The 26,607-nt window shown below is 44.9% G+C and overlaps 1 protein-coding gene across 1 annotated transcript in view; it reads right to left on the bottom strand.

Moving 5' to 3' along the window:
• The window catches only part of SPAG17 (sperm associated antigen 17), a 355,700-nt gene that overhangs the window by 200,132 nt on the left and 128,961 nt on the right, over positions 1–26,607 (bottom strand). The window contains exons 13-16 of the mRNA XM_063445995.1: positions 25,347–25,497; positions 24,990–25,211; positions 24,576–24,631; positions 7,166–7,282 (exon numbers count right to left, since the gene is read on the bottom strand). Of these exons, the coding sequence (XP_063302065.1) occupies positions 7,166–7,282; positions 24,576–24,631; positions 24,990–25,211; positions 25,347–25,497 (546 nt within the window). The remainder of the gene's footprint in view (positions 1–7,165; positions 7,283–24,575; positions 24,632–24,989; positions 25,212–25,346; positions 25,498–26,607) is intronic.

The raw sequence follows: 26,607 nt of genomic DNA on the forward strand, positions 1-26,607 counted from the left end.
GCTAGCAATTCTTCCACGCACTTCCAAAAGTTCCTTTAATGTGTTCCGTTTCAGCAGGGTGTACCAGCCTTCCATTCACTGTCCCCAGTGTCTGTTTGGAATCTTGGTGCAGGGAAAAAATAAAATCCCGCCGCTGCCAACCATTTGTGACGGTAGTAGTTTATATCACCGTCCAGTAATTCCCTTTTTCCCCATAAAAGAATATTCCCATTAATCCACAGGAAGGAATATCTCTGGCAACACGAAATAATCCACACATGAGCCAAGGCTTAATGCTGGAACAAGACTTTACTGGAAGTAACACAACAGCAGGTATTCAAGCTACAGTTTCTTTTATGCCCTGCTCCCATGCAGGGGAGGGACACATTATCTACAGTAGCCAATAAAACAGCCCACACAAAATCCTCCCCTCTGCCTGCGGTTCAATTATCTTATACAATAGAAGATGCAATTATCACAGGCAGGAAAAATACAGTTTTTACAGCATATTCATAACTTATAAAATATACATCACATTCACATAAAAATTATATATTCACAATCAATCCATTCAGGGGAACATATAAAAAAAATGTAATGAATCAGACCAGGGGTTCAGAAGTTAGTAAAGTATATTTTGGGGCCTGGCTGGCAGCATGGCTATCTGGCCCAAACCGGTTTTACAGAGCCCTCTATCCTGGAGACAATGTGGAAAATAATCCAATTATATCCAGGGATAGAGGCAGACTCCATTGAGCACGTTACCAGTAAAACACAAAAGGATACAAAAATACATAACTCCTATCATACTGAATTGAACTTATTACACAAATTCCAACTGCAGGGAGAAGGCATAACTGAAGGCACACAGGTAAATACATACAAATCCTTCACAAGTAGGATACTGCAGGACCACCTACATTACGACTGTCCCACCAGATACAGGACACTTAGTAGGGATTGGATTATGGTATTGTCCAGAAGAAGTAGGATACTGCAGGCCCACCTACATTACGACTGTCCCACTAGATACAGGACACTTAGTAGGTATTGGATTACGGTATTGTCCAGAAGAAGTAGGATACTGCAGGACCACCTACATTACGACTGTCCCACTTAGTAGGTATTGGCTGGTTTTGCAATTTGTATCTATAGGATACAGACCAGTCGTGATCACAGTCAGACTATTAAGCTCCTGTAACGGAATGCAGTATAATAATGCACGATATCCGTTGGTATCCTCAGGAAATTCACAGTCAGAGTAGAAAGCAAGGCAATATCCCCAATCCTCCCAATAACCGGACGAAACACAGTTTGGGAGTCAACTAACTCTGTTTATTCACAAGCAGCATATTTAAGCAGTTCCCCATGCAAGGGGTTTCCACACAGATAATCCAGGGGATTTCTCCCAACATGCATTGTGACTTTCCCAACAGGCATTGCTGCACGAGAAGGATACTCCCACTAAAATGGACGATTAAGTGGATTATCCCCTCGTGCAGCAAAACCGACAATTGACTTTAAAATACATAATTCACACAATATTCGGTACTTTGGAATAACCGAACGTTCGGTAGATAGCTGGGGTCGGAGCGCACACTTTGTGAGAATACCGCTCTGATCCCAGCTGAATTGACCGAACGCCACACAGAATACATTTAAACATTGAAGTTGGTCTAAAAGTACCGAATAAGTACGGGACACATAATGTACCGAACGCGGAACTCCCGAACGCTCTGGAAGTCCAGCGGTGTTCGGATCATTGAGTAGCCGTTTTCAGTTCCAGGCTCTCGACGACCGAACACCGCTGCAGAGACAAAGGATCCAAGATGGCCGACCGCCGCATGGTCGGTAGTCGAACGACGGCCACCTAGGAGAGCCCTTAATTACCGATTGCAACAATGTTGCAATCGGTTAATTGGTGCCACACGACTTGTGAATGTGTGGTCGACCTGGGGAGCCCGTATTCGCACGGCGAACGGCCAGGATAGCCGTGTTTCGTCGTACGAATGTTTGTATGCTGGCAGCGTACACATATACATTTAACGGAACACATTATACATTCAGCCTACGGACAACCTATACTGCAAATAGCTCAGAAGTGGCTAGGTTTGCCACAATGCTCCCCCAGAACCAAGCCGGCATACACAGTCTGATCCTAACGGATCGGCTTGGGGATGTCCGGGAGAGTACTCACAGATCACTTCTCAAGTTCAGTCTGTCTGGATAACCCGTCAGCGTTACCGTTTTGTTTTCCGGGCCGATAATGAATGGTAAAGTCAAAGGGCTGCAGCGCCAAACTCCAGCGCAGCAGCCGGGCATTGTCTCCAGATACACGGTTTAGCCACACTAACGGGTTGTGATCTGTGAGTAAAGAAAAAGGTTGTCCGTACAAATATGGCTGTAACTTTTTGAGGGCCCACACCACGGCCAGGCATTCTTTCTCAATGGCAGCGTAGCTCACTTCACGCGGCAGCAACTTGCGGCTTAAGTAGGCTACGGGGTGTTCTCCGCCATCGGCTCCCACTTGGCTCAGTACTGCCCCCAATCCAAACATTGAAGCGTCTGTGTGAACAAGAAATCTTTTAGTTGGATCAGGAGCAGTTAACACAGGAGAATTAGTTAGAGCCGTTTTGAGTTGCTGGAATGCCTGCTCACACTCTGGGGCCCAGACAACCAGTCGGGGTAGGTTCTTTTTAGTCAAGTCCGTTAGGGGTTTGGCCAGGGTGCTATAGTCTGGAACAAACTTCCGGTAGTAGCCGGCCGTCCCTAAAAACGCCAGCACCTGAGTCTTAGTCCTGGGGGTAGGCCACTTTGCTACGGCCTCAATCTTGGCTGGCTCGGGTCTCTGCTGCCCACACCCTACTCGGTGTCCCAGATACTGCACCTCAGCCATACCTATGTGGCATTTGCTAGGTTTTAACGTTAACCCAGCCTCCCCAATACGATCTAGGATCGCCCCTATATGGTGTAGGTGGTCTTCCCAGGTCTGGCTAAAGATGGCTATGTCATCTAGATAGGCACAGGCATACTCCTGGAAACCGTCCAGTAGCCGATCTACCATCCGCTGAAAGGTAGCCGGAGCGTTTTTCATTCCGAAAGGCATGACCTTGAACTGGTACAGGCCAAACGGAGTGACAAACGCCGACTTGGGGATGGCGTCATCGGCTAGCGGAATTTGCCAGTACCCCTTACACAAGTCAATGGTAGTGAGATACTGGCCCCGTGCCATCTTATCTAACAGCTCGTCTATCCGGGGCATCGGGTAGGCATCAGACACCGTTTTGTCATTTAGCCTCCGGTAGTCGACACAGCACCTGGTGGTGCCATCCTTTTTAGGTACCAGGACTACCGGCGATGCCCAGGGGCTATCGGAGGGTTCGATAACCCCTAGCTGTAACATTTCTTCTAGCTCGGCTTTCATATGGGTACGGACTGATTCCGGAACCCTATATGGAGCCTGCCTCATAGGCAGCTGTCCCAGGGTGTCTACTCGGTGGGTGGCTAGCGGAGTGTAACCAGGTAAATTGGAGAAGGTAGCTCCTTTGGCTACAATCAGCGCTTGTACCTGGGCACGCTCCTGGGGGCTGAGCCGCTCCCCCAGCTGAACTCCCCGGGAGGGCTCTATCGGTGCCTCTGGTTCTAGTAGGTCAGGTAAGGGTAGGTTCTCCTGATCCTCTAAGGAGGAGGCACATATTGCCGTCACATCCTCGATCCTCTCATGGTAGGGTTTGAGCATGTTCACGTGGAGCATGCGTCTCTTCCCTACCCCTGAGCAGGGGCCGATCACATAGGTAGTGTCGCATCGCTGCTCCACTACCTGGTATGGGCCTTGCCAGATGGCCTGCAGCTTGTCTGTGCGGACGGGTTTTAAAATTAAAACCTTCTGTCCCACCTGAAAGCTGCGGTCTCGGGCTCCTCTATCGTACCAGCGTCGCTGTCGTTGCTGGGCCGCCTGGAGGTTGGTGTGTACAGCCTGAGTGAGCGCCTCCAGACGGTCCCTGAACTCCAGTACGTAGGATATGATAGGGGTTTCGTTGGTAGTACTCTCTCCCTCCCAATGTTCCCTAATCAAGTTCAAGGGTCCCCGCACCCTTCTCCCAAATAGTAACTCAAACGGGGAGAATCCTGTCGACTCCTGGGGAACCTCTCTATAAGCAAAGAGTAGGTGAGGCAGAAACCTCTCCCAGTCTTTGTGGGTCTCCCCGAACGTCCGAAGCATCTGCTTCAGCGTCCCGTTGAACCTCTCACATAGCCCATTGGACTGGGGGTGGTAGGCGGAATTAACTATTGGCTTAATGCCACATACCTTCCACATATGTTGGGTAACTTCGGCCATAAATTGGGTACCTCGGTCCGAGATTATCTCTTGGGGAAACCCTACCCGGGAAAACACTTTCATTAACGCTTCCGCTACGGTCTCAGCATGGATATTAGTGAGGGCCACAGCTTCGGGGTACCTGGTGGCGTAATCCACTACAGTTAAAATGTATCTTTTGCCAGAGGGACTGGGTTTTGGCAGGGGCCCTACGATATCCACCGCTACTCTGCTGAAGGGTTCTGCGATAATGGGTAGGGGACATAGCTTGGCCTTGTGGCAATCCCCTCGTTTACCTACTCGCTGGCAGACGTCGCAGGAGGTGCAATACTGGCGCACATCCTGAGAGATCCCGGGCCAGAAGAAGGCATGCGTTAAGCGGTATCGGGTACGGGTCATCCCTAGGTGTCCTGACAAGGGGATATCATGAGCAATTCTAAGCAGCTCCTGCCTATACTTTTGCGGTACCACTAGCTGTTTGTTAGTCAAGGTGACAGACCCCCCCACATCTTTTGTCGTGACCCGGTATAACAACTCTTTCTCCCAGATGTACCGCTCCCCCTCTAGTCCTGCTTGGTCTGTTTGTGCCCGGTCCCTATATACTTGGAGGGTGGGATCGGTCTGGACTTCGGTCGCAAAGGTAGTCGGGGTATCCCAGGTCATGGGGGTCGGTTGGGGGACATGGTCTCTTACCTGAGCCTCAGAGTGTATCGGTGTAGCCGTGGTGCGAGCCTGTTGCCGGGTGGTTACGGGGTGTGCCTCCTGGTATGGAGCCTGGGGAATAAACGCGGAAGTCATCTGGCCTAAGTCATTCCCCAGCACAACATCTGCAGGTAAATTCTGCATAAGCCCCACTTCCACAGTCCCCTCTCCCACACCCCAATCCAAGTGTACTTTGGCAGTAGGTAGCCGGTATACTGCTCCCCCGGCCACCCGTACTGCCACTGAGCCGCCAGTGTGGGTTGCGCCTGGTACCAAATGTGGTGCAACCAAAGTTAAAGTGGCTCCCGAATCCCGGAGCCCTTGTACCTCCTTCCCCTCTAGGGTTACTAGCTGCCGATGATGTTGTCGGTTGTCGGTGGCTCGGACCGACATTACTTCGTGGAGCACCCCTAGAGGCTCCTCGATTTGAGCGCTCAGCAATTCTTGGGTGGCGGGTGCTACCTGGTAATGGTGCGCAGCAGCCCTTGGTGCCAAATTTTGTCGCACCTGATTCCAAGCTTGCCGGCTCCGGTTTTGGGTGCACTCCCGAGAAATGTGTCCCCACTGCTTGCAGGTGTGACACTGAATGTTAGCCCGGCCGTTGTATCGGGAGGGGGGTGGTGGAGTATTCAGTGCTGGCCTGTGCAGGGGTACGGTGGGGCCGGTAGGAGTAAAATTATTGGGTGGCCCTGTAATCCGAGGGAGAGTCTTATTCTGTGATCCGTGATGCCTCCTGGCATCAAAATGCTGATCCGCCAACCTAGCGGCTTCGGGTAGGGTGAGCGGTTTACGGTCTCTCACCCATTCTTGTGCTTCTGGGGACAAACCATTAAAAAACTGTTCCAGTAGCATTAGCTGTCGCAACTCCTCCATATTAGTAGCGTTACTGGCCTGTATCCAGGGTATTCCAGTAGCTCTTTTAAAGTCTGTCGTTTCAGTATGGTATAATCAATCTCCATACGAATTGCCCTTGCTTTCCTTGTTCGGTAGTTCCAGTTTACACGAACGCTGCTTTTCGGCTGTAAGGTTCGGATCCCGTCGCTTGCCACCAATTGTAACGGAATGCAGTATAATAATGCACGATATCCGTTGGTATCCTCAGGAAATCCACAGTCAGAGTAGAAAGCAAGGCAATATCCCCAATCCTCCCAATAACCGGACGAAACACAGTTTGGGAGTCAACTAACTCGGTTTATTCACAAGCAGCATATTTAAGCAGTTCCCCATGCAAGGGGTTTCCACACAGATAATCCAGGGGATTTCTCCCAACATGCATTGTGACTTTCCCAACAGGCATTGCTGCACGAGAAGGATACTCCCACTAAAATGGAAGATTAAGTGGATTATCCCCTCGTGCAGCAAAACCGACAATTGACTTTAAAATACATAATTCACACAATATTCGGTACTTTGGAATAACCGAACGTTCGGTAGATAGCTGGGGTCGGAGCGCACACTTTGTGAGAATACCGCTCTGATCCCAGCTGAATTGACCGAACGCCGCACAGAATACATTTAAACATTGAAGTTGGTCTAAAAGTACCGAATAAGTACGGGACACATAATGTACCGAACGCGGAACTCCCGAACGCTCTGGAAGTCCAGCGGTGTTCGGATCATTGAGTAGCCGTTTTCAGTTCCAGGCTCTCGACGACCGAACACCGCTGCAGAGACAAAGGATCCAAGATGGCCGACCGCCGCATGGCCGGTAGTCGAACGACGGCCACCTAGGAGAGCCCTTAATTAACAATGTTGCAATCGGTTAATTGGTGCCACACGACTTGTGAATGTGTGGTCGACCTGGGGAGCCCGTATTCGCACGGCGAACGGCCAGGATAGCCGTGTTTCGTCGTACGAATGTTTGTATGCTGGCAGCGTACGGCTGTCAGCATGCGAACGGCCATAGTACAACACATATACATTTAACGGAACACATTATACATTCAGCCTACGGACAACCTATACTGCAAATAGCTCAGAAGTGGCTAGGTTTGCCACAGCTCCTAATCCAGCGCTGATGTCAGCTGTACACGTGACTAGGAAACAGAATGAAAAGACATGCTGTCTAAGTCAGTGGTGACTTAGTTAATGACAAGGTAACATCGACAACCACCACCTCTTTTGGTAGGAACAGAGGTTAAATGCGTTGCACAGGTTTCCTATTACCTGGAGGAGAATCCACGGTGCAAAATGTTCAGAGTAACACCAGTCACTGAGCGACCTTCTCTGTGTCTTCACGATTTCTTCAAGACCAGCTTGCAGAATCTTCTTCTCCCCTTCATCCTGCGGAGAAACACGACATTAACTAACAGAACACCATGCCAAACAGGTCAGCAAGCTATACGCGCTACAAGAAATCATAGCAGCTTACTGTCACCCCCTCACCTGGCTTGGCTATCCGTCCTCTGCCCTGCACATCACTTACCTCCTCTCTACACTCCACAGCAATATGCTGCACTGACTGACATTGCTCCAGTAATGTCCCATGACACCAGGACTACAGGAGAATGACAGAAGTCCTCTCTAGACGCCACAGCAATATGCTGCACTGACGGACATTGCTCCAGTAATGTCCCATGACACTAGGGGACTAGGGGAGAATGACAGAAGTCCTCTCTACACTCCACAGCAATATGCTGCACTGACTGACATTGCTCCAGTAATGTCCCATGACACCGGGACTAGGGGAGAATGACAGAAGTCCTCTCTACACTCCACAGCAATATGCTGCACTGACAGACATTGCTCCAGTAATGTCCCATGACACCGGGACTAGGGGAGAATGACAGAAGTCCTCTCTACACTCCACAGCAATATGCTGCACTGACAGACATTGCTCCAGTAATGTCCCATGACACCGGGACTAGAGGAGAATGACAGAAGTCCTCTCTACACTCCACAGCAATATGCTGCACTGACAGACATTGCTCCAGTAATGTCCCATGACACCGGGACTAGGGGAGAATGACAGAAGTCCTCTCTACACTCCACAGCAATATGCTGCACTGACAGACATTGCTCCAGTAATGTCCCATGACACCGGGACTAGGGGAGAATGACAGAAGTCCTCTCTACACTCCACAGCAATATGCTGCACTGACAGACATTGCTCCAGTAATGTCCCATGACACCGGGACTAGGGGAGAATGACAGAAGACTTCACACGGCACTGATGCCGTGATTAACCATTAGGCACATGCCGAATAAGTTTCCTGACTGGTGGTTTAAGACGCACATGCGCCAAAACCGATGCTTCTTAAAGGGGAAGTAGGCGTTTTCCTGAAGTAAGTCACAGGAGGCAGGTATGACACCTGTGGTGTATACCCTCCCCCTCTCCTATATAATCTTGTTTAGACCTACCTGTGCTCAGTATTCTGTGCTATTGCTCCTATCAAGTTGCTCCCTGTTCCTGTATGTTATCCGATATCCGACCTTTGGCTTGTCCTACGCTTACGATCCTGTGCTGCCTGAACCAATCTTTCTCCTGCCTGACCTCCTTTCTGCCTTATCCTTGCCTGTACCTTGTTTTGGACATTCTCAGTCTGTTACTAGTAAAAAGGATATCTTTTAGGGGAAGTTCTATTTGGATCCACTTGGTCGATGGTGGGGGTGAGTTATAGTGTCTTATATAATGTATGTACTTTGTAGTACGTACCTTTATTTCATGTATGGGGAGCTACCAACTGGCTTAGAGTGTCAGCTTTCCGCTCTGGCCAGTGAGAGGCACCTCTGCCCGTTTCTATCTACTAAACTGTGACAGTTATTCACTAAACACCAACATGTATTAATCTAAAACGAGAACTAGGGGAAAAAAGAGCTGAGCTGGAAAACCTCAACTCTACAATCACAACCTATTGTTGTTTAAATTTAGCAATTTAGTTTACAATCCACTACATTTATGACTTTAGTGAGCGCAGATGGTTCCCCTTAAGAGGTCTCAGTAAAATGTGTACAAAATATGAAAAACTTTATTCCAAACTGCAACATTCATTGAAGAATGGCACAAACATTGCACATTATTGAGAGGAAATTATACAAAATCAAAACAGGAAATACAGGCCAGTATACCAATTAATGGAACACTCAGAATTAAGTTGTTATGGTGCCAGGTGGTCCCGGGTGTTTTCATACTTGAAGGGTTAAACCGTTCTCGAACGGTTTAACCACAAAATGTTGCCTCCAGGGTCCGATCTCCCTTTCCCTAGCGGCACCCATCTTCCTCAATTGAGTTTCAGGGGAGTGCCGCCAGGGAGGGGTGCCTCTCACTGGCCAGAGCAGAAAGCTGACACTCTAAGCCAATTGGTAGCTCCCCATACATGAAATAAAGGTACGTACTACAAAGTACATACAATATATAAGACACTATAACTCACCCCCGCTATCGATCAAGCTGAAAAAAAAAGGAAAATTGTAAACAGCAGTGGATCCATCCACTATGCTACAAGTAGAACTTTCCCTACAAAATATCCTTTCTACGAGTACTTAGCTGTGACGGTGTAAATATGTGAGTGGTCAACCAAAAATCATTATATATATATATATATATATATATATATATATATATAACTAAATATTTTTACATCTATTGTTATAGTTTTTCCTGGTTACAAATCGAGCCATGGGTATGTTGACCATTTATTGTTTGTTTACCAGTTGATACTATTTTTGTGTTTTCGGGAAATGATCCAATGGTCAGGATGTAGTTCAAGATGTAAGCAGCGGAGGTGACAATAAGATTTTATTAATGGGGGTGAGGAGGGAGGGGGGGTTGGGGGTGGGGGCTTTATACCAGGCAGTGCGAAGTCCAAGGGAACATATGCTTATTCATACAAGTGCCTCTACCTGTAGCTATATTGAGGGAGGAACACAGGTACACATGCCGCTACCTCACCAAACATAACCGAGCACTGTCAGTTGTGAAAGATATTTTCTCAGTGTCTGTCTATGTTTGTTCAGAGCTCTGTAAGTGAAGGATATTTTCTCTGGGTCTGTCTATGTCCGTTCAATGCTCAGTAAGTGAAGGATATTTTCTCTGTGTCTGTCTATGTCCGTTCAGAGCTCAGTAAGTGAAGGATATTTTCTCTGTGTCTGTCTATGTCCGTTCAGAGCTCAGTAAGTGAAGGATATTTTCTCAGTGTCTGTCTATGTCCGTTCAGAGCTCTGTAAGTGAAGGATATTTTCTCTGGGTCTGTCTATGTCCGTTCAATGCTCAGTAAGTGAAGGATATTTTCTCTGTGTCTGTCTATGTCCGTTCAGAGCTCAGTAAGTGAAGGATCATTTCTCTGTGTCTGTCTATGTCCGTTCAGAGCTCAGTAAGTGAAGGATATTTTCTCTGTCTGTCTATGTCCGTTCAGAGCTCAGTAAGTGAAGGATCATTTCTCTGTGTCTGTCTATGTCCGTTCAGAGCTCAGTAAGTGAAGGATATTTTCTCTGTGTCTGTCTATGTCCGTTCAGAGCTCAGTAAGTGAAGGATATTTTCTCTGTGTCTGTTCAGAGCTCAGTAAGTGAAGGATATTTTCTCTGTTTCTGTCTATGTCCGTTCAAAGAACAGTAAGGGAACGATATTTTCTCTGGGTCTGTCTATGTCCGTTCACAGCTCAGTAAGTGAAGGATATTTTCTCTGTTTCGGTCTATGTCTGTTCAGAGCTCAGTAAGTGAAGGATATTTTCTCTGGGTCTATGTCCGTTCAGAGCTCAGTAAGTGAAGGATATTTTCTCTGTTTCGGTCTATGTCTGTTTTCGGGAAATGATCCAATGGTCAGGATGTAGTTCAAGATGTAAGCAGCGGAGGTGACAATAAGATTTTATTAATGGGGGTGAGGAGGGAGGGGGGGTTGGGGGGGGGGGCTTTATACCAGGCAGTGCGAAGTCCAAGGGAACATATGCTTATTCATACAAGTGCCTCTACCTGTAGCTATATTGAGGGAGGAACACAGGTACACATGCCGCTACCTCACCAAACATAACCGAGCACTGTCAGTTGTGAAAGATATTTTCTCAGTGTCTGTCTATGTTTGTTCAGAGCTCTGTAAGTGAAGGATATTTTCTCTGGGTCTGTCTATGTCCGTTCAATGCTCAGTAAGTGAAGGATATTTTCTCTGTGTCTGTCTATGTCCGTTCAGAGCTCAGTAAGTGAAGGATATTTTCTCTGTGTCTGTCTATGTCCGTTCAGAGCTCAGTAAGTGAAGGATATTTTCTCAGTGTCTGTCTATGTCCGTTCAGAGCTCTGTAAGTGAAGGATATTTTCTCTGGGTCTGTCTATGTCCGTTCAATGCTCAGTAAGTGAAGGATATTTTCTCTGTGTCTGTCTATGTCCGTTCAGAGCTCAGTAAGTGAAGGATCATTTCTCTGGGTCTGTCTATGTCCGTTCAGAGCTCAGTAAGTGAAGGATATTTTCTCTGTCTGTCTATGTCCGTTCAGAGCTCAGTAAGTGAAGGATATTTTCTCTGTGTCTGTTCAGAGCTCAGTAAGTGAAGGATATTTTCTCTGTTTCTGTCTATGTCCGTTCAGAGAACAGTAAGGGAACGGTATTTTCTCTGTGTCTGTCTATGTCCGTTCAGAGCTCAGTAAGTGAAGGATATTTTCTCTGTCTATGTCCGATCAGAGTTCAGTAAGTGAAGGATATTTTCTCTGTGTCTGTCTATGTCCGTTCAGAGCTCAGTAAGTGAAGGATATTTTCTCTGTCTGTCTATGTCCGTTCAGGGCTCAGTAAGTGAAGGATATTTTCTCTGGGTCTGTCTATGTCTGTTCAGAGCTCAGTAAGTGAAGGATATTTTCTCTGTGTCTGTCTATGTCCGTTCAGAGCTCAGTAAGTGAAGGATATTTTCTCTGGGTCTGTCTATGTCTGTTCAGAGCTCAGTAAGTGAAGGATATTTTCTCTGGGTCTGTCTATGTCCGTTCAGAGCTCAGTAAGTGAAGGATATTTTCTCTGGGTCTGTCTATGTCCGTTCACAGCTCAGTAAGTGAAGGATATTTTCTCTGTTTCGGTCTATGTCTGTTCAGAGCTCAGTAAGTGAAGGATATTTTCTCTGTCTATGTCCGTTCAGAGCTCTGTAAGTGAAGGATATTTTCTCTGTCTATGTCCGTTCAGAGCTCAGTAAGTGAAGGATATTTTCTCTGTGTCTGTCTATGTCCGTTCAGAGCTCAGTAAGTGAAGGATATTTTCTCAGTGTCTGTCTATGTCCATTCAGAGCTCAGTAAGTGAAGGATATTTTCTCTGGGTCTATGTCCGTTCAGAGCTCAGTAAGTGAAGGATATTTTCTCTGGGTCTGTCTATGTCCATTCAGAGCTCAGCAAGTGAAGGATATTTTCTCTGTGTCTATGTCCGTTCAGAGCTCAGTAAGTGAAGGATATTTTCCCTGGGTCTGTCTATGTCCGTTCAGAGCTCAGTAAGTGAAGGATATTTTCTCAGTGTCTGTCTATGTCCATTCAGAGCTCAGTAAGTGAAGGATATTTTCTCTGGGTCTATGTCCGTTCAGAGCTCAGTAAGTGAAGGATATTTTCTCTGGGTCTATGTCCGTTCAGAGCTCAGTAAGTGAAGGATATTTTCTCTGTGTCTGTTCAGAGCTCAGTAAGTGAAGGATATTTTCTCTGTTTCTGTCTATGTCCGTTCAGAGAACAGTAAGTGAAGGATATTTTCTCTGTCTATGTCCGATCAGAGTTCAGTAAGTGAAGGATATTTTCTCTGTGTCTGTCTATGTCCGTTCAGAGCTCAGTAAGTGAAGGATATTTTCTCTGTCTGTCTATGTCCGTTCAGGGCTCAGTAAGTGAAGGATATTTTCTCTGGGTCTGTCTATGTCTGTTCAGAGCTCAGTAAGTGAAGGATATTTTCTCTGGGTCTGTCTATGTCCGTTCAGAGCTCAGTAAGTGAAGGATATTTTCTCTGGGTCTGTCTATGTCCGTTCACAGCTCAGTAAGTGAAGGATATTTTCTCTGTTTCGGTCTGTCTGTTCAGAGCTCAGTAAGTGAAGGATATTTTCTCTGTCTATGTCCGTTCAGAGCTCTGTAAGTGAAGGATATTTTCTCTGTCTATGTCCGTTCAGAGCTCAGTAAGTGAAGGATATTTTCTCTGTGTCTATGTCTGCTCAGAGCTCAGTAAGTGAAGGATATTTTCTCTGGGTCTGTCTATGTCAATTCAGAGCTCAGTAAGTGAAGGATATTTTCTCTGTGTCTGTCTATGTCCGTTCAGAGCTCAGTAAGTGAAGGATATTTTCTCTGTGTCTGTCTATGTCTGTTCAGAGCTCAGTAAGTGAAGGATATTTTCTCTGTTTCGGTCTATGTCTGTTCAGAGCTCAGTAAGTGAAGTATATTTTCTCTGTGTCTGTCTATGTCCGTTCAGAGCTCAGTAAGTGAAGGATATTTTCTCTGTGTCTATGTCCGTTCAGAGCTCAGTAAGTGAAGGATATTTTCTCTGTGTCTGTCTATGTCCGTTCAGAGCTCAGTAAGTGAAGGATATTTTCTCTGTCTGTCTGTCCGTTCAGAGCTCAGTAAGTGAAGGATATTTTCTCTGTCTGTCTATGTCCGTTCAGAGCTCAGTAAGTGAAGGATATTTTCTCTGTGTCTGTCTATGTCCGTTCAGAGCTCAGTAAGTGAAGGATATTTTCTCTGTGTCTATGTCCGTTCAGAGCTCAGTAAGTGAAGGATATTTTCTCTGTCTATGTCCGTTCAGAGCTCAGTAAGTGAAGGATATTTTCTCTGTGTCTATGTCCGTTCAGAGCTCAGTAAGTGAAGGATATTTTCTGTCTGTCTGTCCGTTCAGAGCTCAGTAAGTGAAGGATATTTTCTCTGTGTCTGTCTATGTCCGTTCAGAGCTCAGTAAGTGAAGGATATTTTCTCTGTGTCTATGTCCGTTCAGAGCTCAGTAAGTGAAGGATATTTTCTGTGTCTGTCTATGTCCGTTCAGAGCTCAGTAAGTGAAGGATATTTTCTCTGTGTCTGTCTATGTCCGTTCAGAGCTCAGTAAGTGAAGGATATTTTCTCTGTGTCTGTCTATGTCCGTTCAGAGCTCAGTAAGTAAAGGATATTTTCTCTGTTTCTGTCTGTCTGTTCAGAGCTCAGTAAGTGGAGTATATTTTCTCTGTGTCTGTCTATGTCCGTTCAGAGCTCAGTAAGTGAAGGATATTTTCTCTGGGTCTGTCTATGTCCGTTCACAGCTCAGTAAGTGAAGGATATTTTCTCTGTTTCGGTCTGTCTGTTCAGAGCTCAGTAAGTGAAGGATATTTTCTCTGTCTATGTCCGTTCAGAGCTCTGTAAGTGAAGGATATTTTCTCTGTCTATGTCCGTTCAGAGCTCAGTAAGTGAAGGATATTTTCTCTGTGTCTGTCTATGTCCGTTCAGAGCTCAGTAAGTGAAGGATATTTTCTCTGTGTCTATGTCTGCTCAGAGCTCAGTAAGTGAAGGATATTTTCTCTGGGTCTGTCTATGTCAATTCAGAGCTCAGTAAGTGAAGGATATTTTCTCTGTGTCTGTCTATGTCCGTTCAGAGCTCAGTAAGTGAAGGATATTTTCTCTGTGTCTGTCTATGTCTGTTCAGAGCTCAGTAAGTGAAGGATATTTTCTCTGTTTCGGTCTATGTCTGTTCAGAGCTCAGTAAGTGAAGTATATTTTCTCTGTGTCTGTCTATGTCCGTTCAGAGCTCAGTAAGTGAAGGATATTTTCTCTGTGTCTATGTCCGTTCAGAGCTCAGTAAGTGAAGGATATTTTCTCTGTGTCTGTCTATGTCCGTTCAGAGCTCAGTAAGTGAAGGATATTTTCTCTGTCTGTCTGTCCGTTCAGAGCTCAGTAAGTGAAGGATATTTTCTCTGTCTGTCTATGTCCGTTCAGAGCTCAGTAAGTGAAGGATATTTTCTCTGTGTCTGTCTATGTCCGTTCAGAGCTCAGTAAGTGAAGGATATTTTCTCTGTGTCTATGTCCGTTCAGAGCTCAGTAAGTGAAGGATATTTTCTCTGTCTATGTCCGTTCAGAGCTCAGTAAGTGAAGGATATTTTCTCTGTGTCTATGTCCGTTCAGAGCTCAGTAAGTGAAGGATATTTTCTGTCTGTCTGTCCGTTCAGAGCTCAGTAAGTGAAGGATATTTTCTCTGTGTCTGTCTATGTCCGTTCAGAGCTCAGTAAGTGAAGGATATTTTCTCTGTGTCTATGTCCGTTCAGAGCTCAGTAAGTGAAGGATATTTTCTGTGTCTGTCTATGTCCGTTCAGAGCTCAGTAAGTGAAGGATATTTTCTCTGTGTCTGTCTATGTCCGTTCAGAGCTCAGTAAGTGAAGGATATTTTCTCTGTGTCTGTCTATGTCCGTTCAGAGCTCAGTAAGTAAAGGATATTTTCTCTGTTTCTGTCTGTCTGTTCAGAGCTCAGTAAGTGGAGTATATTTTCTCTGTGTCTGTCTATGTCCGTTCAGAGCTCAGTAAGTGAAGGATATTTTCTCTGTGTCTGTCTATGTCCGTTAAGAGCTCAGTAAGTGAAGGATATTTTCTCTGTCTGTCTGTCCGTTCAGAGCTCAGTAAGTGAAGGATATTTTCTCTGTCTGTCTATGTCCGTTCAGAGCTCAGTAAGTGAAGGATATTTTCTCTGTCTCTGTCTATGTCCGTTCAGAGCTCAGTAAGTGAAGGATATTTTCTCTGTCTATGTCCGTTCAGAGCTCTGTAAGTGAAGGATATTTTCTCTGTGTCTGTCTATGTCCGTTCAGAGCTCAGTAAGTGAAGGATATTTTCTCTGTGTCTATGTCCGTTCAGAGCTCAGTAAGTAAAGGATATTTTCTCTGTGTCTGTCTGCTCAGAGCTCAGTAAGTGAAGGATATTTTCTCTGGGTCTGTCTATGTCCGTTAAGAGCTCAGTAAGTGAAGGATATTTTCTCTGTCTGTCTATGTCCGTTCAGAGCTCAGTAAGTGAAGGATATTTTCTCTGTGTCTATGTCCGTTCAGAGCTCAGTAAGTAAAGGATATTTTCTCTGTGTCTGTCTGCTCAGAGCTCAGTAAGTGAAGGATATTTTCTCTGGGTCTGTCTATGTCCGTTAAGAGCTCAGTAAGTGAAGGATATTTTCTCTGTCTGTCTGTCCGTTCAGAGCTCAGTAAGTGAAGGATATTTTCTCTGTGTCTGTCTATGTCCGTTCAGAGCTCAGTAAGTGAAGGATATTTTCTCTGTGTCTATGTCCGTTCAGAGGTCAGTAAGTGAAGGATATTTTCTCTGTGTCTATGTCCGTTCAGAGCTCAGTAAGTGAAGGATATTTTCTGTGTCTGTCTATGTCCGTTCAGAGCTCAGTAAGTGAAGGATATTTTCTCTGTGTCTGTCTATGTCCGTTCAGAGCTCAGTAAGTGAAGGATATTTTCTCTGTGTCTGTCTGCTCAGAGCTCAGTAAGTGAAGGATATTTTCCCTGGGTCTGTCTATGTCCGTTCAGAGCTCAGTAAGTAAAGGATATTTTCTCTGTTTCTGTCTGTCTGTTCAGAGCTCAGTAAGTGGAGTATATTTTCTCTGTGTCTGTCTATGTCCGTTCAGAGCTCAGTAAGTGAAGGATATTTTCTCTGTGTCTGTCTATGTCCGTTAAGAGCTCAGTAAGTGAAGGATATTTTCTCTGTCTGTCTGTCCGTTCAGAGCTCAGTAAGTGAAGGATATTTTCTCTGTCTGTCTATGTCCGTTCAGAGCTCAGTAAGTGAAGGATATTTTCTCTGTGTCTGTCTATGTCCGTTCAGAGCTCAGTAAGTGAAAGATATTTTCTCTGTCTGTCTATGTCCGTTCAGAGCTCAGTAAGTGAAGGATATTTTCTCTGTCTATGTCCGTTCAGAGCTCAGTAAGTGAAGGATATTTTCTCTGTCTATGTCCGTTCAGAGCTCTGTAAGTGAAGGATATTTTCTCTGTGTCTGTCTATGTCCGTTCAGAGCTCAGTAAGTGAAGGATATTTTCTCTGTGTCTATGTCCGTTCAGAGCTCAGTAAGTAAAGGATATTTTCTCTGTGTCTGTCTGCTCAGAGCTCAGTAAGTGAAGGATATTTTCTCTGGGTCTGTCTATGTCCGTTCAGAGCTCAGTAAGTGAAGGATATTTTCTCTGGGTCTGTCTATGTCCGTTAAGAGCTCAGTAAGTGAAGGATATTTTCTCTGTCTGTCTGTCCGTTCAGAGCTCAGTAAGTGAAGGATATTTTCTCTGTGTCTGTCTATGTCCGTTCAGAGCTCAGTAAGTGAAGGATATTTTCTCTGTGTCTGTCTATGTCCGTTCAGAGCTCAGTAAGTGAAGGATATTTTCTCTGTGTCTATGTCCGTTCAGAGCTCAGTAAGTGAAGGATATTTTCTCTGGGTCTGTCTATGTCCGTTCAGAGCTCAGTAAGTGAAGGATATTTTCTCTGGGTCTGTCTATGTCCGTTCAGAGCTCAGTAAGTGAAGGATATTTTCTCTGTCTATGTCCGTTCAGAGCTCAGTAAGTGAAGGATATTTTCTCTGTGTCTGTCTATGTCCGTTCAGAGCTCAGTAAGTGAAGGATATTTTCTCTGTGTCTATGTCCGTTCAGAGCTCAGTAAGTGAAGGATATTTTCTCTGTGTCTGTCTGCTCAGAGCTCAGTAAGTGAAGGATATTTTCCCTGGGTCTGTCTATGTCCATTCAGAGCTCAGTAAGAGAAGGATATTTTCTCTTTGTCTGTCTATGTCCGTTCAGAGCTCAGTAAGTGAAGGATATTTTCTCTGTGTCTGTCTATGTCCGTTCAGAGCTCAGTAAGTGAAGGATATTTTCTCTGTGTCTATGTCCGTTCAGAGCTCAGTAAGTGAAGGATATTTTCTCTGTCTGTCTATGTCCGTTCAGAGCTCAGTAAGTGAAGGAAATTTTCTCTGTCTGTCTGTCCGTTCAGAGCTCAGTAAGTGAAGGATATTTTCTCTGTCTGTCTATGTCCATTTAGAGCTCAGTAAGTGAAGGATATTTTCTCTGTGTCTGTCTATGTCCGTTCAGAGCTCAGTAAGTGAAGGATATTTTCTCTGTCTGTCTATGTCCGTTCAGAGCTCAGTAAGTGAAGGATTATTTTCTCTGTCTGTCTGTCCGTTCAGAGCTCAGTAAGTGAAGGATATTTTCTCTGTGTCTGTCTATGTCCGTTCAATGCTCAGTAAGTGAAGGATATTTTCTCTGGGTCTGTCTATGTCCGTTCAGAGCTCAGTAAGTGAAGGATATTTTCTCTGTCTGTCTATGTCCGTTCAGAGCTCAGTAAGTAAAGGATATTTTCTCTGTGTCTGTCTATGTCCGTTCACAGCTCAGTAAGTGAAGGATATTTTCTCTGTTTCTGTCTGTCTGTTCAGAGCTCAGTAAGTGAAGGATATTTTCTTGGTCTGTCTATGTCCGTTCAGAGCTCAGTAAGTAAAGGATATTTTCCCTGTGTCTGTCCGTTCAGAGCTCAGTAAGTGAAGGATATTTTCCCTGTGTCTGTCTGCTCAGAGCTCAGTAAGTGAAGGATATTTTCTCTGTGTCTGTCTGTTCAGAGCTCAGTAAGTGAAGGATATTTTCTTGGTCTGTCTATGTCCGTTCAGAGCTCAGTAAGTAAAGGATATTTTCTCTGTCTATGTCCGTTCAGAGCTCAGTAAGTGAAGGATATTTTCTCTGTGTCTATGTCCGTTCAGAGCTCAGTAAGTGAAGGATATTTTCTCTGTGTCTGTCTGCTCAGAGCTCAGTAAGTGAAGGATATTTTCTCTGTCTGTCTATGTCCGTTCAGAGCTCAGTAAGTGAAGGATATTTTCTCTGTGTCTGTCTATGTCCGTTCAGAGCTCAGTAAGTGAAGGATATTTTCTCTGTGTCTATGTCTGCTCAGAGCTCAGTAAGTGAAGGATATTTTCCCTGGGTCTGTCTATGTCCGTTCAGAGCTCAGTAAGTGAAGGATATTTTCTCTGTCTGTCTATGTCCGTTCAGAGCTCAGTAAGTGAAGGATATTTTCTCTCTGTCTGTCTATGTCCGTTCAGAGCTCAGTAAGTGAAGGATATTTTCTCTGTGTCTGTCTATGTCCGTTCAATGCTCAGTAAGTGAAGGATATTTTCTCTGGGTCTGTCTATGTCCGTTCAGAGCTCAGTAAGTGAAGGATATTTTCTCTGTCTGTCTATGTCCGTTCAGAGCTCAGTAAGTAAAGGATATTTTCTCTGTGTCTGTCTGTCCGTTCAGAGCTCAGTAAGTGAAGGATATTTTCTCTGTTTCTGTCTATGTCTGTTCAGAGCTCAGTAAGTGAAGTATATTTTCTCTGTGTCTGTCTATGTCCGTTCAGAGCTCAGTAAGTGAAGGATATTTTCTCTGTGTCTATGTCCGTTCAGAGCTCAGTAAGTGAAGGATATTTTCTCTGTTTCTGTCTGTCTGTTCAGAGCTCAGTAAGTGAAGGATATTTTCTTGGTCTGTCTATGTCCGTTCAGAGCTCAGTAAGTAAAGGATATTTTCTCTGTGTCTGTCTATGTCCGTTCAGAGCTCAGTAAGTGAAGGATATTTTCTCTGTGTCTATGTCTGCTCAGAGCTCAGTAAGTGAAGGATATTTTCCCTGGGTCTGTCTATGTCCGTTCAGAGCTCAGTAAGTGAAGGATATTTTCTCTGTCTGTCTATGTCCATTCAGAGCTCAGTAAGTGAAGGATATTTTCTCTGTGTCTATGTCCGTTCAGAGCTCAGTAAGTGAAGGATATTTTCTCTGTGTCTGTCTATGTCCGTTCAGAGCTCAGTAAGTGAAGGATATTTTCTCTGTGTCTGTCTGCTCAGAGCTCAGTAAGTGAAGGATATTTTCTCTGTCTGTCTATGTCCGTTCAGAGCTCAGTAAGTGAAGGATATTTTCTCTGTGTCTGTCTATGTCCGTTCAGAGCTCAGTAAGTGAAGGATATTTTCTCTGTGTCTATGTCCGTTCAGAGCTCAGTAAGTGAAGGATATTTTCTCTGGGTCTGTCTATGTCCGTTCAGAGCTCAGTAAGTGAAGGATATTTTCTCTGGGTCTGTCTATGTCCGTTCAGAGCTCAGTAAGTGAAGGATATTTTCTCTGTCTATGTCCGTTCAGAGCTCAGTAAGTGAAGGATATTTTCTCTGTGTCTGTCTATGTCCGTTCAGAGCTCAGTAAGTGAAGGATATTTTCTCTGTGTCTATGTCCGTTCAGAGCTCAGTAAGTGAAGGATATTTTCTCTGTGTCTGTCTGCTCAGAGCTCAGTAAGTGAAGGATATTTTCCCTGGGTCTGTCTATGTCCATTCAGAGCTCAGTAAGAGAAGGATATTTTCTCTTTGTCTGTCTATGTCCGTTCAGAGCTCAGTAAGTGAAGGATATTTTCTCTGTGTCTGTCTATGTCCGTTCAGAGCTCAGTAAGTGAAGGATATTTTCTCTGTGTCTATGTCCGTTCAGAGCTCAGTAAGTGAAGGATATTTTCTCTGTGTCTGTCTGCTCAGAGCTCAGTAAGTGAAGGATATTTTCCCTGGGTCTGTCTATGTCCATTCAGAGCTCAGTAAGAGAAGGATATTTTCTCTTTGTCTGTCTATGTCCGTTCAGAGCTCAGTAAGTGAAGGATATTTTCTCTGTCTGTCTATGTCCGTTCAGAGCTCAGTAAGTGAAGGATATTTTCTCTGTGTCTGTCTATGTCCGTTCAGAGCTCAGTAAGTGAAGGATATTTTCTTGGTCTGTCTATGTCCGTTCAGAGCTCAGTAAGTAAAGGATATTTTCTCTGTTTCTGTCTGTCTGTTCAGAGCTCAGTAAGTGGAGTATATTTTCTCTGTGTCTGTCTATGTCCGTTCAGAGCTCAGTAAGTGAAGGATATTTTCTCTGTGTCTGTCCGTTCAGAGCTCAGTAAGTGAAGGATATTTTCTCTGTGTCTGTCTATGTCCGTTCAGAGCTCAGTAAGTGAAGGATATTTTCACTGTGTCTGTCTAAGTCTGTTCAGAGCTCAGTAAGTGAAGGATATTTTCTCTGTCTATGTCCGTTCAGAGCTCTGTAAGTGAAGGATATTTTCTCTGTCTATGTCCGTTCAGAGCTCAGTAAGTGAAGGATATTTTCTCTGTGTCTGTCTATGTCCGTTCAGAGCTCAGTAAGTGAAGGATATTTTCTCTGTGTCTATGTCCGTTCAGAGCTCAGTAAGTAAAGGATATTTTCTCTGTGTCTATGTCTGCTCAGAGCTCAGTAAGTGAAGGATATTTTCTCTGGGTCTGTCTATGTCCGTTAAGAGCTCAGTAAGTGAAGGATATTTTCTCTGTCTGTCTATGTCCATTCAGAGCTCAGTAAGTGAAGGATATTTTCTCTGTGTCTGTCTATGTCCATTCAGAGCTCAGTAAGTGAAGGATATTTTCTCTGGGTCTGTCTATGTCTATTCAGAGCTCAGTAAGTGAAGGATATTTTCTCTGTTTCTGTCTATGTCTGTTCAGAGCTCAGTAAGTGAAGGATATTTTCTCTGTGTCTGTCTATGTCCGTTCAGAGCTCAGTAAGTGAAGGATATTTTCTCTGTGTCTGTCTATGTCCGTTCAGAGCTCAGTAAGTGAAGGATATTTTCTGTCTGTCTATGTCCATTCAGAGCTCAGTAAGTGAAGGATATTTTCTCTGTCTGTCTGTCCGTTCAGAGCTCAGTAAGTGAAGGATATTTTCTCTGTGTCTGTCTATGTCCGTTCAGAGCTCAGTAAGTGAAGGATATTTTCTCTGTGTCTATGTCCGTTCAGAGCTCAGTAAGTGAAGGATATTTTCTCTCTGTCTGTCTATGTCCGTTCAGAGCTCAGTAAGTGAAGGAAATTTTCTCTGTCTGTCTGTCCGTTCAGAGCTCAGTAAGTGAAGGATATTTTCTCTGTCTGTCTATGTCCATTTAGAGCTCAGTAAGTGAAGGATATTTTCTCTGTGTCTGTGTCCATTTAGAGCTCAGTAAGTGAAGGATATTTTCTCTGTCTGTCTGTCCGTTCAGAGCTCAGTAAGTAAAGGATATTTTCTCTGGGTCTGTCTATGTCCGTTCACAGCTCAGTAAGTGAAGGATATTTTCTCTGTTTCTGTCTGTCTGTTCAGAGCTCAGTAAGTGAAGGATATTTTCTTGGTCTGTCTATGTCCGTTCAGAGCTCAGTAAGTGAAGGATATTTTCTCTGTCTGTCTGTCCGTTCAGAGCTCAGTAAGTGAAGGATATTTTCTCTCTGTCTGTCTATGTCCGTTCAGAGCTCAGTAAGTGAAGGATATTTTCTCTGTGTCTATGTCCGTTCAGAGCTCAGTAAGTGAAGGATATTTTCTCTCTGTCTGTCTATGTCCGTTCAGAGCTCAGTAAGTGAAGGATATTTTCTCTGTCTATGTCCGTTCAGAGCTCAGTAAGTGAAGGATATTCCGACTTTTTCTCTCTCTGTCTCTCTCAGTCCATTTTAAGTTAAGTGAAGATTCTTTTCTCTTTTTGTCTATTGTGGTCTCAGTAAATGATGGATATTCTGTCTCTCTCAGGCTTTGTACGCTAAGTGAAGATTATTCTCTTTCTCTGTCTCTGTCTTCCCATCCAAGTTTAGATTGCAACCAGCTGCAAGGAGTTTTACTGCACAAACAAATCTGAAAGTCTGCCTGCAGCCTTTGATTATGTTGGCATAATGTAAATATTTGTATTGTTAGGTTATGCTTTAGTGAGTCCTGCAAGTAATTCAGAGCAGGCTGTGTGGGATGGCGTCCAGGTTCCATTATTAATGGTGGCATGGTACGTGCATGGCGGGCAGGTGATCGTCTGTATTAATGCTCTTTAACAGGGGGGAGCTAGCACTAACTGACTGCATTAATGATCTATAACGACAGGGGGAGCTAGCGCTCAGTAACTGTAATAATGATCTATAACGACAGGGGGAGCTAGCGCTCAGTAACTGTATTAATGATCTATAACGACAGGGGGAGCTAGCGCTCAGTAACTGCATTAATGATCTATAACGACAGGGGGAGCTAGCGCTCAGTAACTGCATTAATGATCTATAACGACAGGGGGAGCTAGCGCTCAGTAACTGTATTAATGATCTATAACGACAGGGGAAGCTAGCGCTCAGTAACTGTATTAATGATCTATAACGACAGGGGGAGCTAGCGCTCAGTAACTGTATTAATGATCTATAACGACAGGGGGAGCTAGCGCTCAGTAACTGTATTAATGATCTATAACAACAGGGGGAGCTAGCGCTCAGTAACTGTATTAATGATCTATAACGACAGGGGGAGCTAGCGCTCAGTAACTGTATTAATGATCTATAACGACAGGGGAAGCTAGCGCTCAGTAACTGTATTAATGATCTATAACGACAGGGGGAGCTAGCGCTCAGTAACTGTATTAATGATCTATAACGACAGGGGGAGCTAGCGCTCAGTAACTTCATTAATTATCTATAACGACAGGGGGAGCTAGCACTCAGTAACTGTATTAATGATCTATAACGACAGGGGGAGCTAGCGCTCAGTAACTGTATTAATGATCTATAACGACAGGGGGAGCTAGCGCTCAGTAACTGTATTAATGATCTATAACGACAGGGGGAGCTAGCGCTCAGTAACTGTATTAATGATCTATAACGACAGGGGGAGCTAGCTCTCAGTAACTGTATTAATGATCTATAACGACGGGGGAGCTAGCGCTCAGTAACTGTATTAATGATCTATAACGACAGGGGGAGCTAGCACTCAGTAACTGCATTAATGATCTATAACGACAGGGGGAGCTAGCACTCAGTAACTGCGTTAATGATCTATAACGACAGGGGGAGCTAGCGCTCAGTAACTGCATTAATGATCTATAACGACAGGGGGAGCTAGCGCTCAGTAATTGTATTAATGATCTATAACGACAGGGGGAGCTAGCGCTCAGTAACTGTATTAATGATCTATAACGACAGGGGGAGCTAGCGCTCAGTAACTGTATTAATGATCTATAACGACAGGGGGAGCTAGCGCTCAGTAACTGTATTAATGATCTATAACGACAGGGGGAGCTAGCACTCAGTAACTACATTAATGATCTATAACGACAGGGGGAGCTAGCGCTCAGTAACTGTATTAATGATCTATAACGACAGGGGGAGCTAGCGCTCAGTAACTGCATTAATTATCTATAACGACAGGGGGAGCTAGCGCTCAGTAACTGTATTAATGATCTATAACGACAGGGGGAGCTAGCGCTCAGTAACTGTATTAATGATCTATAACGACAGGGGGAGCTAGCGCTCAGTAACTGTATTAATGATCTATAACGACAGGGGGAGCCAGCGCTCAGTAACTGTATTAATGATCTATAACGACAGGGGGAGCTAGCTCTCAGTAACTGTATTAATGATCTATAACGACAGGGGGAGCTAGCGCTCAGTAACTGTATTAATGATCTATAACGACAGGGGGAGCTAGCGCTCAGTAACTGCATTCATGATCTATAACGACAGGGGGAGCTAGCGCTCAGTAACTGCATTAATGATATATAACGACAGGGGGAGCTAGCGCTCAGTAACTGTATTAATGATCTATAACGACAGGGGGAGCTAGCGCTCAGTAACTGTATTAATGATCTATAACGACAGGGGGAGCTAGCGCTCAGTAACTGCATTAATGATCTATAACGACAGGGGGAGCTAGCGCTCAGTAACTGCATTAATGATCTATAATGAGAAGAGGTACATGCAAGGTAGATATAGAATGTTACCTTATTATCGCTGGTAGTAACACCATCTTGGTCCATTCTTCCCTTGTCACTTAGCCCTGTAAAATGGAATTTGATAAACTCTCTAAGTAGTTAATCCACCATATACAATTTGAATAGAGACCTTGAACTTTCCATACATTGAAATTTGCTTATAAAGATAACGTCAGTAGGCAGCTGTATAGAAAGAAATAGACAGGTACGTAGGGAAACGGGACGGGACGGGGGGACTTTCACATTCTTAGACATGGAAAGTGTCGTGCGACACCCCAGAGTTGTTATTAAACATTGATTCAGTGTGGACCGTGTGGGTATGGTGTCACTATGAAGAAGGTGCAGATTCTCTGTATTCCTTATAAAAAACACAATATACTGAGAACGTGCAGCCAGGAGGTAAGTCATTTGGACAGTACCTACCGTCCACAGAACCTTCCATCTGTTTGTACATCTTCCTCACGCTGGCGAGTCTGAACATCTCCCGGGCAAACCGCGCTGGATTATTCCAGGGAATAACCAAATCTTCTCCCAGTACTTTCCCTGTACCTTCTAAGTGGCCCAAATCATTGAAACCGGTGAGCTTCAAGCTCTCTAATGTGAACAGTTTAAATGCCCTTTCCACTTCTTCCCAGCTCAGTTGTTCTGTAAGACAGTAATAAGATAAACATGTGTTGAGTTATCACAGAGACAGCCCCTTTCTATGGAAATCCTTCCTTAAGAACATATTACACTTTATTAAGGCTGTGAATTTCTTTCTGAGTGGGTGGTCGGACTCACCCGAAGTGCAGTAATACATCAGCTCATGGATCTGGGCTAGTCTCCTGGAGTCCTGCTCGGGGGACGGCTGAGCAAAGTGTAGGAGCTCAGTCAGAGGCAGTTTTTGCAGCATCTCTTGCTCGACTTTAATGGGATTCAGGGTATGGGGGACCTAAGAGAGATGGAAGAGATTATTCTTTGCTCTGTGGACATTAGAACAAAAAAATGGATCCCATTCATCGCTCCAATTGCTGTCCTTTAATCAGGTGTAACTCACCTGTCCTGTAAACACCACGCAGGATAGGATACTTGTGACAAACTCCCCTTCCCACGTGAGTTTGCCACAAGCTCCTGGAGGAGCCTGCTTGCCAGCCTCCGGCCTACGGACTATGGGCCCTGCAGGGAAACCTGTAAAAGACTACTGAACTTGACCGACTGTTAGCACTGATTTCATTGAACTGTTTTGGGCACAGCTCCATGTGCACGGTCAGTCAAAATTATGACTTCAAGGAAATTCCCGAACCACTGAACCGATCTGGGTGATTTTTGGATACGTTGGTCACCCAGATCGGGGCTATCAGGGGATGTAACTTTTGTGGGTTTTTAATGTGTTTTAACTGTATTTTGGGGGGTTTGTAATATGGTATGTTTTTCTGTGCCTGGAGATAATTGAGTTAGTTCAGTTCCTGACTCAATTATCTCTCAGACACAGAGGAAGAGTTTGTAACTTGTAACTGGTCCCCTCTCAGGCCTAGGAGAGGGATTATCCTGTTTGTGTGGGAGTGTCAGGGGCGTCCTTAACTGTGTCAAAATTGTATAAAAGCAGGCCATCTCGACAGATTACAACATTCCAAGGTGGAGGATTTAACGGGGAAAGTCCTTGTAAGGACCAGAGCTCCCAGGACTGAGTGTGGGGATAGATCGAGTTCCCCATTCGGCTCCAGGAGGGAGCGGTTCCAGGACCCCAGTCAAGCCACGTTGACCAATCGCCGCCGCTCAGGGGTGGGGGCCAGGGGGGAGGACAATAGGTCCCCCCCTTATTCTACTTTAGGGCCCCCACCCGCTGCTCAGGGGTGGTGAGTGGGGGAGGACAATAGGTCCCCACCCCCCATTTTGCTGGTTTTGGGGCCCTCACCTGCCACTCAGGGTCCCCCTTCAGTTTAAAAGCCCCCACTTGCATGGCACGAGTGGGGGCTTGGGAGGGGGGGGACTTCGGTTCGGTTTGGCAAATCGGAAATTCGCCACTTCGGTTCAGCAAATCCGAAATTCGGCACTATGGGAG

Source organism: Pelobates fuscus, chromosome 1 (genome assembly GCF_036172605.1).
Source record: "Pelobates fuscus isolate aPelFus1 chromosome 1, aPelFus1.pri, whole genome shotgun sequence".
Taxonomy (NCBI): domain Eukaryota; kingdom Metazoa; phylum Chordata; class Amphibia; order Anura; family Pelobatidae; genus Pelobates; species Pelobates fuscus.